We start from the raw sequence: 12,959 nt of genomic DNA on the forward strand, positions 1-12,959 counted from the left end.
GTGGCCTTGGCATTTCCCCAGCCCTGGAGGGGGCCGGGGGGGGCCGGGGCAGTCGAGGCAGTGGCTGTGTGTAACACTCCCTGTGACAAGCAGGGTCCTACTGAGCCCAGCCCTGCCTCTCTCTCGCTGCCCACTGTAGCCGGGCAGAGGGCTCCCCTTCCGTCAGCACACAGGGCCCGGACCTCCGACCCCCGCTTCACCTGCAACAGCAGAGAGCTCCCCGCCTTATGTCTTGACCCCGCTTCTCCCCCTCGTGGCCTGGGGGGCTGGGCCTGCCCTGGCCAGTGCTCTCCCAGCTACCAGAGGCAGCGCCCCACCCTTCTTGTTCCCAGGTGCCACTGGGTGGGCACTGGGGGGACTGGACCAGCCCCATGCTGGGCATGTCACCGCTGCTGTCTATTGTTTTCTGCCTGCCGTCGTGCCACCTACCCCCGGCATCCTACACAGCCACCCTGCCCCCGCCGTCTGTCCCTGGGTTATGGGGTCTCTTCTCCCTCCTCGTAGACCCATAGACTCCCAGGGCCGGCAGAGACCTCAGGAGGCACCGAGTCCAGCCCCCTGCCCGAAGCAGGACCAGCCCCAACTCAATCATCCCAGCCAGGGCTGTGTCAAGCCGGGACTTAAACACCTCTAGGGATGGAGATCCCACCCCCCACCCCCGCCCGAGAACCCAGGGCCTAACCCCCGTCTTCGGGAAATAATCTTTCCTGACATCCAGCCTAGACCTCCCTCTCCCCCCCCCCCCCCCCCCAGCAGCCAATACTGGATTGATAGTGGAGCCAAAGGTGTGTTTGCCCCAGGCCTCACTCAGCAGCGGCCCCACCCCATCCACCTGGCTGGCCCTCCCCCTTCTGCAGCCCTCCCCTGTGCTCCTGGCTGGCTGACCCTGTGCTCCTCCTGCCACCCCCCTAGGACCAGAGAGAAAGGGATCAGCTCTGGTTGGGTGGCAGATCCCATTGGCCCTTCCCCAGCCCTGCTGGGCTTACCTTGGGCCTGCCTCACTCCAGAGACCGACCCTGCTCCCGTGTGCTCTGCCCCAGCCCTGCCTCGCTCCACCTGGGGAGCAATCCCCTCCCTCATCATTCTCTTGCATTGTCTCAATGACCTTACTACCTGCATCCTGCTTCAAAGACATTTTAACACAAGACTTCAAAGAGAAACCTCTGAACTGTCATTCATGCTTCAGTTTGACACTTTACAACTGGGTCTTAACAAAGATGCTAATTACCTTACCCATTACAAACACAGCTTCCCCAATTATCACCTCTAATATCATTAGCTCACAGACATTAACCTCCCCCCATCGCCCCCCTGTTCTGAAATTTGATGTGTCCTTTTATATGTGTTCACTTTTTTTGATCATATCCCTTTGGTATATATGGTTGTGCCAATTTTCTTCCACAATTTGATCTGAGGAAGTGGGTCTGGCCCACGAAAGCTCATCACCTAATAAACCATCTTGTTAGTCTCTAAAGTGCTGCACAGTCCTGTCTTTTGTTTCAGCAAGACCAGACTAACACGACTACATCTCTATTACCATTCTCTTGCCCATCTCTGTCCATCCCCTGGATTTTACAATCCTTCCCCAAAGGAACCACAAATATGTTTGGCTCCAGGCCCACAAAAAGCGAACTGGGCCCTGCTGCACCCTGAGGCCATTGCTTCTTGTTCTGCCAACAAGGCCATGTTCCCTGAGGGCGGGCTCCGCAGCAGGGCTCTAGCATCCAGCTCTAGCGCAGGGCAGCAGGAGCTCAGCAGAGGACAGTGACCAGACAAGCTCGAGCGCTCCCCCTACTGGGCACACGGGGTGCGCACCGACTGCCCTGCATTTCAGCATCAACCCATGCCCTGGGGGTTTGTCATGGGCAGACCTGGAGCAGCCCTGGGCTGAGGCAGACTGGGGGGCCGAGGACCAAGCTGGTCCTGGACGGGCAGATTCAGTTTTCTAGGGGGCCAGCGAGAAGGAAAATAATGGCTCCAGACAATTTCCTGCGGAGATTCCAGGCCTGCCTGGGTGGCCCGTTCGGGGGCAGGTGGCAGGACTCTAGGTAAGGCCCACAGCTACGGGCAACGGCTTCGCACTTCACTTTCTCCACTGCAAAGCAAGGCCCTGCCCGGGTCTGGAAGCTGCGTGGCCGCCTGCTCCCCACTGGTCATACTCCGGAAGAGAAGGAGCCCAGGAGCTGAAAGCAATCGCAGTGGCTAATGGTTGGGCCGGACAAGCGCAGAGGCCGCGGGCCAGGCCAGGCAAGCGCAGTGGCTAATGGTTGGGCCGGACAAGCACAGAGGCCGCGGGCCAGGCCAGGCAAGCGCAGTGGCTGCGCGGGAAGAAGTAAAGGAACAAGGCCTAAGAGCAAAGTGCGATGCTCAGAGACCAAAGAGGGGCCAGAGGGCCCCCGAACTGGGCCAGTGACTAAGTCTCTGAACGCTGGCTTGCTGCAGAAGCAGGAAAGTTCCCATCTCTCTCTGGGGAGCCAGCGCTGTGCGCTGCCGTCGTTATACCCCCGTCTGCAATGCTGACGCGTCCCAGGAGCTCTGCGACTGTGCACGGGGGATGGGATTTGCTGGTAACTGGGTTTAATCAAACACATTTGTTGTCTCGTGTTTCAGGCAATAAAACTCGATTTCTAGCGTGGCAGGTGACGAGAGGCAGCAGGGCCCAGTGGACCAGGACAGGCACTGGGCAGCAGGGGACCTGTGCACTGTCCCTGCCTCTGCCACAGCCTGCTGGGTGACCTTGGGCAAGTCCCCTCTGCTCACTGTGCCTTGGCTGCCCAGCGGGGCGGCGGAAAGCTCTTTGGGCCAGGCCCTAGTGAAATGGGCCTCAAGATGCTTCAGTCTAGACTATCAATAAGTCACCATCAAACCAGCTTCCCTCAGAGGCCTGACCCCCATCACCCACACAGCTCTTCGGGGCGTCGGGGCCTCTCCCTGCCCAGACACTGCGCTGAATGTCGAGGTGGTGACCTCCCTGGAGGCCGGGAATCCGGCTGCCCGGCCTAGGGACACGCTCCCAGGTGCCCTCTCCTGGCAGCGCCAGTTCTGTTCTGTAATCAACCCACGTGCTTGTAAATCAGGCATGGAGCTCCCCGTGAGAAGCCCAGCGGCTTCTCCTCAGCTCTTTGGAGTCAGGGACCGAAACACCAATTCCTCTGCCAGCCACGGGCCAGTCTCTACCTCGAGGGGGCCCCCACTGATTTGGGGCCGTTCCCCAGCAGGGGCTACCACCACAGGGAGTAACGCTGGAGTCCGTCCTTGGCTCCCACACGGCAGCGCAGGCGCACCGGGACGGGGCTGCTCAGCCTGAGCCTGGCGCTGGCTCAGACCCAGCCCGGCTGGCAGCGGGTGAACGCTGAGCCCTGCTCAGAGCTCCTGTGTGAGTTGCCTTGGGGCGGAGGGGCGGGTCTCAGGCCTGTTCCCCACAGGGCAGGTGCCCGTCTCTCAGAAACTCCGTCTCCAACAGCAACAGGCCTGGAGAAGGGGCGCCCCTTCCAGCCCGAGAGGAGGCGTCTGCACAAGGGGACGAGAGGCATTGCCCTGCTGGGGCGGCGGGGGGTGTGGAGGGGAGGGGCTAGACCAGGGGTCCCCCCGGGAGCCAGCGCAATCCCACAGGAGAGCAAAGCCACTGGCTTGGACACTCACCAGGAGGGCTGCTCCCAGGCTCTGACTTCACAGCACCTCTTGGAGGAGGGCAGGGTTACGCCTGACCCCTTCCCCTCTGCGGCCCGGCACTGTGACGGCCAGGCCCCCCCTCGCAGGCTGCACAGGCGCTGCTGCCAGCTGCCGCCCGCTCCCTGGGCCCTGACCCATCCTGCTCCACGCACAGCGATCTCCCCGATCTGCCCCTGCGGTGCCCAGCACCCTCTGTGCCCTGGGCAGGGACCTCCCGCAGCCACCTACCCTTCCCTTGCACGGTGGCATGGCTGATCTTCCTCCGCCTGCTCACAGACGCCCCGCGCTGCTTCCTCAGCAAGGAGCGGACGACAGCCACCTTCCCCTCAGGGGGCAGCGCACGCCCCAGCTCCATGGTCCTGCCAGAGAGAACACGGCACGGCTGAGAACCGCCTCGCTCAGCGCACGGCACAGAGAGGTGGCCACCCAGTGCGAGTCAGGCGGAGTGTCACCCTCTGCCTCCCCTTCTCCATGTACAGTCGTTCTCCCAGCCCAGCACCGCCTGTCCCCGACGCCCCGTCCCCCGCTGGGACGCCATAGAGACATTCCTCCTTGGGGCGCACCGTGGAGAGAGGACTCGCCATTAACCCGCATCAGGCCAGGAGCCGGGAAGGAGGCCCTGCCCACTGCTCTGTGAGCGCGCACCTGGCGGGGGCCATGGCGGGGCTAGGTCCAGGTTTGCACACAGAGAGGGAAGCGTTTCCCACTAGCCAGGGTAATTCCCCTTCCCCACGGGACACGGAGCTCGTCTGCAAACCCGCCTCGCCCCAGCCGCCACCAGCACAGAAAGCAAACGGCGCCAGCAGAGCACGGGGCTCCTGAAAGCCCCACCCTAAGACAGCAGCTGTCAGTCATCCTAGAATCAGAGGGTGGGCAGAGACCTCAGGAGGTCACTGACTGGCCCAAGGCAGGACCAACCCCAACTCAATCAGCCCAGCCAGGGCTCTGTCAAGCCGGGACTTGAACACCTCTAGGGATGGAGATTCCACCCCCAGCCCAAGAGCTTCCCCACTGCCACTTGAGCCCATTGCTCCTCGTTCTGCCGTCACCGCTGAGAACAGCCTCTCTCCATCCTCTTGGGAACCTCCCTTCAGGGAGTTGAAGGCTGCTGTCAAATCCCCCCTCACTCTTCTCTCCTGCAGACTAAATAAACCCAGATCCCTCAGCCTCTCCTCATAGGTCGTGTGCTCCAGCCCCCGAGTCATTTTGGTCGCCCTCCGCTGGACCCTCTCCAGTGCGTCCACGTCCTTTCTGTAGTGGGGGGCCCAGAACTGGACGCAGTGCTCCAGATGTGGCCTCCCCTGAGCCGAATAAAGGGGAATAATCACGTCCCTAGATCTGCTGCCGATGCTCCTACAGTGCAGCCCAATATGCCACGATGTCCCAGCCCACCCCGCTGCGGGCCCAGGCCAGCCTGAGGCAGCACACGAGCGGGCTCCATCAGGCTGCTTTGTTCTAGCAGCACCAACAGCTTTTCAGGGGACGGGCAGCTTCTTTGGGGGCTGTTCAGGTCACTTTCTCCGGTCTCGCCCTGGCAGCCGTCTAGCCTGGTTCACATCCCTGTGTTTGCGGCCATCTCCAGACCCGCGCTGACCGTGCCTCAATAAGAGTGAGGTTCTGGAGCCATCGCTAGCAGATGGAGCCCCCCTCATTGGGAAGGCTAGTCCCCCGGCTCCACCCTTCTGCCCACAGCCCTCCCCCTGGGGCTGACGCCCCACCCCCACAACCAATGGACCTCTCAAACCAGCTGGAACCTCGTGCTGCTCCCCCCACGGCCAAAGGAGCACATACAGCCAGCTCAGCCGCCCCAGGCCCCACCTGGCCCACGATAACACGCCAATACTTCCCCTGCCAACCCTACAACAGGCGTCCGGCAACTACAGCTGCACCAGGGAGGAACAGCCTGCCCTGGCCTATTAGACATGCCACCTTTGTCTGGAGCAGCGGCTGAACTGCATGTAGCCTGCTTCTCCGGCCCTACAATACTGCACCGGAACATTCAGAAGCCACTGAGCATGGAAATGCAATTCCTAGGTGGGAAATGGATCCTTTGTGGAATTTGGGCCCTTTCTAAATAGCCCCCTTCCCCCACCCCAAACCACACAGCAGACAAATAGGCGGAAGAACGTGTATTGTGTGACCATAACTTACACCCCACTCTTCCATGAGGTCACAAACACGCCTGTTCTGGACGCCAGCAGGGAGCCGGAACAAAGAATTGAGATGCGGCTGCATCCGACTTGCACTCGCTTCCTGAACTGTAAGGATTTTGCTTTCAGGCACACCGCAAGGAAACAGTGTGGGCAGTCATGCCTAATGGTTACGGTCAGCCGCAGGCAGGGGGTCAGAGCTGAAGTCCAGAACAGGCGACAAAGCCAGGCAGTGTCCGAGGCTGGGTCTCAGAGCAGGGACCGGGAACAAACAGGGCGTGGGCTCAGGAGGACAGGAACCAGGAAGAGGCGGAAAGGCAGGGCTCAGGATCCATAGTAACAGAGCCAGGGAGTCACCTACGTGTGTAGAACCACTTGTGCCTCTTCAATTTGAGCTCTGCTCATCCCCTTCCCCAGCGGTGCCGGGTGGGGTGGCTGTGTTCTTAGCACTGCCTGGAGACCAGCAGGCTCAGCTACGAGCCCCTCCCCTCCCCTAGGGCATCTCTGGGCAAGGGGGCTGGGGTTTGCCGAGTGCTTGTTGTGGAGCGTGTTTCTCAGGGGCTTTCCTCGGGCCGGTCGCCTTTTCCACTCCACGAGATCAGAGTCTCCCCGTCCATTTCTGCCAGCATGGAGCGTGTGCACCGTCTGCTCAGGGGCCCAGAAGGCCTGCCAGTCCCGGGGCTGGACCAGCAGCTGCTGGGACTCCTGGTCAGGGGCTGCCAGGCCCCAGGAGTGGAACTGGAGGCTGCATTCAGTCCTGCCAGCGGTTTGCAGCACTTCTCAGCATCCTGCAGGTGAACGTTTAGTCGGGTTTTCTTGGACATCTGTGGTACCCTGCACAGCTATCGCCAAGGGTGGACCCAGAGCTTGGAAAAAAGGACTTTGTCCCATACAAGCATGTTCTGCATTATTAGATGTAAACTCTGCCACACACCCCAGTCTCTGTGACACACACACACAGTCTCTATCACACACCCGCACACACACACACAACCAGTCTCTGTGACACACACACGTCTGTCACACACACACACCTATCATACACACGCACACAAAAGCACACACATGCACCAGGCTCTGTGACACATACACACACCCTAGTCTCTATCTCACACACCAGTCTCTGTGACAAACACCCCACTCACACAAGTCTCTGACACATGCACACACCCTTGTCTCTATCACACACACTCACACACACAGAGCTCGGTGACCCCCCCATCTCCATCACAAACACACACACACACACACACACACACACACACACGGGTCTATGACACAAACATACTCTAGTCTCTATCACACGCACACAGAGCTGTGACCTCCCCTCCCAGTCCCCATGACACACACACACACACACATATATTTTGCATTGCAGGCATTTGGTGGCTCCCACCGGGAGCAGCGCTGGCTCCAGCTCTGCCCAGCTGCATTTTCACGCACTAGCCCTAGAAACGGGGCTCGGCGCCAGTCGCTGGAATCCAGCGGCCCCGCAGCAGAGGAGCAGATGCCAAGTCACCCCCAAGGGGAAGCAGGAGCGAGGCTCAGTGGGTAGCCCACGTTCCAGACCCAACGGCTGGCTATTGTCCTGCCCTTGTAACGGGGTGGGGAGCCCAGACAGCGACAGACACTGACCCATTATTCTGCACCAGCCCCTGAACAAAGAGCCCGGCTTCCTTGGACTGACCCCGCCCACCTCTCTCAGCTGCAGGGGGGCAGCCGAGCAACCCAACGGAGCCTTCTGCGCGGTTAGCCGCAGCTGGGGGAACAGACGGACACAGGCGCCCTGCCGCCCCGCTCCCTGCCCAGCAAGCAGGCTGGGACCAGCAGGTCACACTCAGCCCCGCTGTAACGCTAGTTACACCAGGAATAAATGTGGCCCAGCCACTCTCAAACACTGTCCTGATAACTCAGACCCCTCCTGCGTCTCCACGGAGGGCGGGGTGGGGGGGGGAGGCAGGAAGACCCTGACCAAGGCATTATTAGTTCTTTAATTGCTGCTTGTTTATTTAGAAAGGAAGTGGCCTAGGAGCTCAGACCAGGAGTAAATTGCAGCGTGCAAACAGTCAACAGTAACTGTTCCAACGAGGCAGAAATGCCTTCAGGACCTGGGGGGGGGGAATCAGACTCCTGGAGCCAGGCCCTTCCCCCTGTCCCCCGGCGTGGTTGCTGGGAGAGAAGCCCAGTTTTTAAACAGTTCCCAGGCCGCCTCCTTTTCCCGCTGCACTGAGTCAGACGTGACAACGCAAAGGTCACAGCAGTTAGATCTGGGGCTGCAACGTCCCGGCGGGATGTAAACTGTGACCTTGCTTGGGCGAGCAGGGGATGCAGCAGCTGCCCTCAGACTGCTTTGGTCAGAAGGATGCTTTGCTGGCGGATTCGAGAAGAACTGCAGCACGAACTAACCTGGAGGATTTCTCCGCGATTTCACTGAATCTACTGAACCGAATTTGTGGGCCAGTTTGTACTAGTGCCCCCGATGGCATCTATCAATCAATGCCCAGGCAACGTTGGACATGGAAGATCTGCTGGGTGGCTCCTGCTATTGGTTCCAGAATGTATTTTTTTCTACAGTCAGCAACAGTATTCAAAGGCGAGCGCACAGGCCTCGGAACCAGGGCCTTGGAGGAACTCCAGGCGTTCTGGGAGAGAGGCTGGCCAAACCACAGCTCTGCTGGGGAAAAGGATCCTCGGCCTGGCCATGCTGGTCCAGACTGGCTGGGCCCACCTAATTAGCACTCTCACCCCAGCTGGGCACGCTCCCTGAGCCCCAGGACTGGTCACCTAGACCAGTGGGTGAGAGCTAGTGGTTAGAAGATGCTAGACCCCTAGAAAGGCCCCATCACTCCATGCCATAGAGAGAACAGAGCCTGTCTTCCCAGCAGGGAGCCCTTCTAGAGAGCCCTTAATCTCACCGCCGGCAAACACAAGCGGCTGGGAAACTAAGGCTGTGTCCACATGGGCGGTTACAGCACTGCCCACGGCGCGCAGCAGTGAATCCTCCGTCGTGTGTCCACACTGTCAGACATGGCTCGGCCCGGAGCTGCGTCCTCACCTGGCGTACGGCCTGCCTCTGCCTTCCCCAAGCAGCACCAAACCCCCGGGGAAAGCAGAGGCAGGCCCGGGGGAAGGAATTCCATCAGCTGGAGGCAAAGGTACCGTGGGAGAGCGCTTAGCCAGAGCTGGTCCACAACGTCCCTTCTCTGCCCTGGCTTTATCCAGTCGGCATTATTTGCTCTCCCGCTTTGGTCGTCAGCAGCTCTCCCCTCAGACCAATTTACATCCCAAGAGAAGAGGATGTTTGCCTCAGATGCCGCCATCGGTATCCTAGAAACTCCTCCTCACTCTATTTTCTATCGCAAACTCCCCCCGGAAAAAGAAAGGAAGAATGGGACAGTCCCAAAAGGGCCCTGTCTCTTTAAACCAGCCTGCCTAGTAGCTTTTGAAGGTGAGGGCTAAGTTACAGGGGGTCCCCTGCCCAACCAACCCAGCAGATAAGTCACGGCATTGCTGCATTTGCTGTAGAAATGCCAAGGAAATGAAATCACGCACCCTCAGTTCCAGGGCAGTTATGGGTGCTCCGGGCCTGTGAAAATCAGGCTCCATGTGCCTCCCATTCAGCACCCAGGAACCGAGGGACCCCAAATCAGCAGCTCTTTCCCAAACTCTGTCTGCCAGCACCTGGCAGGATCGGCCCACCCAGCCAGACTGCACAAACTGCTAGGGAAGACACGTGAAACTGGATTGTGTCATGTCCAGCCCCACCTGGCGCTAAGCACCTTCCCACCCCTTGCAGTGGGACCTGGAGACACCTCCCCTCTGCACCCTCTGGCCTTAAGCCCCATTCATTTTGAAATCTGGGGAACCAACTGGCCATCTGCTTAATAATAATTAACCAGGAAGCCAGCCAGACGCAGGGATGCAGCAAAGCAGCTGGGCACTGTTCCGCTCTAGCAGCCCCAGGCCAGGCATTTTCCACTTTTCCTCCAGCCGCAAAGAGGTTTCCTAACACACATTAACTAGGGCAGCCTGCACCGCTCTGCTCACCAGGAACTTGAGCACTGAGAGGCGCCAGACCAACTAGAGAAATCTAATCAGACGCCCCACGACCCCTGTCCCAGGTGCTGTGTGGACCCACCCAAAGCTGCCATGCCAGCCGGCCCTGCTGAGCCTCTTGCCTGGCAGTCAGCAGCAAGGCCCAGGAAAGAACACGCCCGGGAGACCTCGCTCCCCTCCCACCCTCAGGGACTGTCCAGGCCAAAGCGAGGCAGATGGGGGAGCTGGGAAGAAGCCCCACCGGGCAGTCACCCGTAAGCTGGCGAGAGAGGGGAAGTGCCACTGGGCCAAAGCCTCTACGCGCTCAGTCTAAAGTCCCCCCCGCTGCCTCTCACACGGCCACTCGTCCGGAGATCGCTCTGCCCACCGCAGACCAGAGACCCGCCCCCAAGTAATTCTCAGCGCAGGCCCCTCAGACACACGCCCAGGCTTGATTCCAAACTTGTCACAGAGGGAGACTCCCCCATGACACTGGTGATTTGTTCCAACGGTTAATTACTGTCCCCCGGTAAAAAATTAAACCTTGTTTCCAGCCGGAATGTGTCTAACTGCCATGTCCAGACCTCGGACGGCTAGCCCTGTCTCAGCCAGCCCCGTAGAGCCGCTCTCAGGCTGTGAGCAAGTCACCCCTTCACCGTCTCTTTGCTCAGCTCAAGGGATGGACTCCGAGGGTGCGTCTAGACTACATGGCTCTGTCGATGGAGCCATGTAAAACAGTTTATTCGGCATAGTCAAAGAAGCCGGGATTTAAATAATCCCCGCTTTATTAAAATAAACATGGCCGCCGTGCTGTGCCGACGATCAGCTGATCCAGCACAGTGCGACAGTCTAGACGCGGCGCGGTCGACAAAGGAAGCCTTTGTCGACCGCTCCGGTATGCCTCGTGGTTTACCGGAGCAGTCGACAAAGGTGATTTGTTGGTGGATCAGCTGATAGTCGGCACAGTGCGGCAGCCATGTTTATTTAAATGAAGCGGGGATTATTTAAATCCCGGCTTCTTTGACTATGCCAAATAAACTAATTTACATGGCTCTGTCGAGGTGTAGTCTAGACACACCCCTAGAGTTCGCTCTGGCCATGGATGCACTGGGAAATTATTTCAGAATAACGACCCTGGAAATAATAATGCCCAAAATAACAGAACCCAAATAGCGTGTCCACACTACAGCCAAGAACCGAGGGGACCCCGCTTAATTTTGAGACCCATCAGTCAGCCAGTTTTCAATCCATTTAACGGGTGCCGTGTTGATTTGACATCCTTCTGGTTTTATAGTCAAATCAATTAAATGGGTAAGGAAAGGCATTCAGCGTGGAACAGCAACACTGGGCCAACCTCACCGCCGGTGCAAGGGAGGGATGGGGAGGGAGGCGGTGGTACAAGGGAGGGGAGGGTGGCGGACAGAGCAAGCCCTGAACACCAGCCACCTGCAGGATGCAGCTGCCAGAAGAGACGTTAGCTTGAGCCATAAGAGCCGTTCAACCCGTTGCAGCCTGGGGACCATGGTGTCCCCTGTCCTACTGCAGTCCCCAGCACGTGTCCATCACACAGGGAGGGTGCGGGGAAGCAGGCACAGCCAGGAGCACAGCGTGTCCCTCCTCAGCCACTGCACCGGGGGTTCCCTCCACCCCCTTCGGCGTGGTGGAAAACTGTTCCTGATGGGAGCTCTGAGGAAGGGCCGCGTCGCTGGCATCTTTCCTCTGACGGGGAAGTGTGAGTTACACCACAGCTGGCACCCAGGCGGCTCTGGCCCTGCCTGGCCATTTCGAACCACGGCCACTGTCCTCAGGGGCATGATCTGGACAGCACTCCAGCCTCTGTTCTAGATGGGCCAGTGGCCCAGGCCGAGAGAAGGAGCCAGTCTCAGGCACGCCACACAAATACCTCCCTTTCTTTTTAAACAAGGGCGCCCCGGGACCCCAGCTCTGTCCCCTCACAGACTGGACCAGGGAGAGCTTGTGCGTCCAGAACCACAAGCCAACAAGGGCGCGACACAGCCACAGCCTGCAAGCCAGCCAGGCCACCAGCTGCTGCCTCGCATCACACCCTGGACATCACAGGGCACCGTCACAGCAGCCCCGGACCGCTGCAGCCTCTCAGCGCAGATGGGACTGAAACTAGCCAGGCTTGCAAATACCTAGCGCCTTGCCGCAGCCCAAAATGTGCAACACGAACCTCCCTTCGCCAGGGTCCCAAGCAGGGCCGGTTACATTCATCGCCTACCCCCCAAGCTGTATCAGTGCCCGGCCCCCCCACCTTCTCCCCTCTGCCATTCTACACGGCTCACTCCTTCCGTCCCCCTTCACTGGGGCGGGCCCACAACCAGCCTCTCAAAACCAGCAGCAAGGGTCCAAACAATCCCAGCCTGGGAGATGCAATAAGCGTCAGGCCCCTTCCCTCCCACATTAACAGGACCTGGCAGCGGAATTCAAGGGCAAAGCTCCGCACTCACCTGCTAGCGGCTGGCCCCAGCCAGCTCCCAGCCTCTGTGAACTTGGCTGGGAATGTCTGGAGAGAAATCGCCCGGCCTTAAAGGCACAGGACCCCTTTCCCTCGCAGACGGAGAAGAGCTGCCTGCCCGCCGGTGCCCAGATCTCTTAGGACACAGGCACCGAGCGGCCCCTCCGGAGCCGGCGGGGGGGACAGAGCTGGATGGTTCTGAGCGTAACGACTCGGTCCCGCTCGGTCGGGGCAGGGGAGCAGAGAATCCGACACTCTGCCACAGGCTCAGGAGCTCTGGCAGGGGAATGCCCGGGAGGGACACACCGGGCTCCGGCATCACCCAGAGCCTAGGCCAGAGGGGTTCAATATGTGGCCCGTGGCCCAAAACGGGGCTGCCAAAGCCGTGTGGGTGGCACGGGGGCGGGCCAGGACTCGGGGCGTCAGCCCTCCTGCGGAGCACACCTCCTGAAGGGCGGGTCTCAGCGGCCTGTCCCCGCTCCACAAGGGGAGGTCGGTGGCTTCGGCACTGTAAACGTCTGGTCGATGGGCCGCGGCCGTGGAAACTAAGGCAGGGGGCTCACACTCAATTTACCTCAGGGCCAGGCCAGTCCTCAAATCCTCCTAGCGGGCCAATGGGCACC

At 59.7% G+C, this 12,959-nt stretch overlaps 1 protein-coding gene across 2 annotated transcripts in view; it reads right to left on the bottom strand.

Annotated features, from left to right (window-relative positions):
* Positions 1-12,642, bottom strand: part of RGS3 (regulator of G protein signaling 3) — a 136,815-nt gene extending 124,173 nt beyond the window's left edge. The window contains exons 1-2 of one of the 2 annotated variants that reach the window (XM_075905326.2): positions 12,329-12,642; positions 3,901-4,031 (exon numbers count right to left, since the gene is read on the bottom strand). In XM_075905326.2, coding sequence (XP_075761441.2) covers positions 3,901-4,027 — 127 coding nt within the window. In that variant the 5' untranslated portion in view covers positions 4,028-4,031; positions 12,329-12,642. The remainder of the gene's footprint in view (positions 1-3,900; positions 4,032-12,328) is intronic. The other variant, XM_075905325.2, reaches the window with a different exon arrangement.
* Between the last annotated feature and the right edge of the window lie 317 nt (positions 12,643-12,959).

The sequence above is a fragment of the Pelodiscus sinensis genome, chromosome 23 (assembly GCF_052426305.1).
Source record: "Pelodiscus sinensis isolate ZL-2025 chromosome 23, ASM5242630v1, whole genome shotgun sequence".
NCBI lineage: Eukaryota > Metazoa > Chordata > Testudines > Trionychidae > Pelodiscus > Pelodiscus sinensis.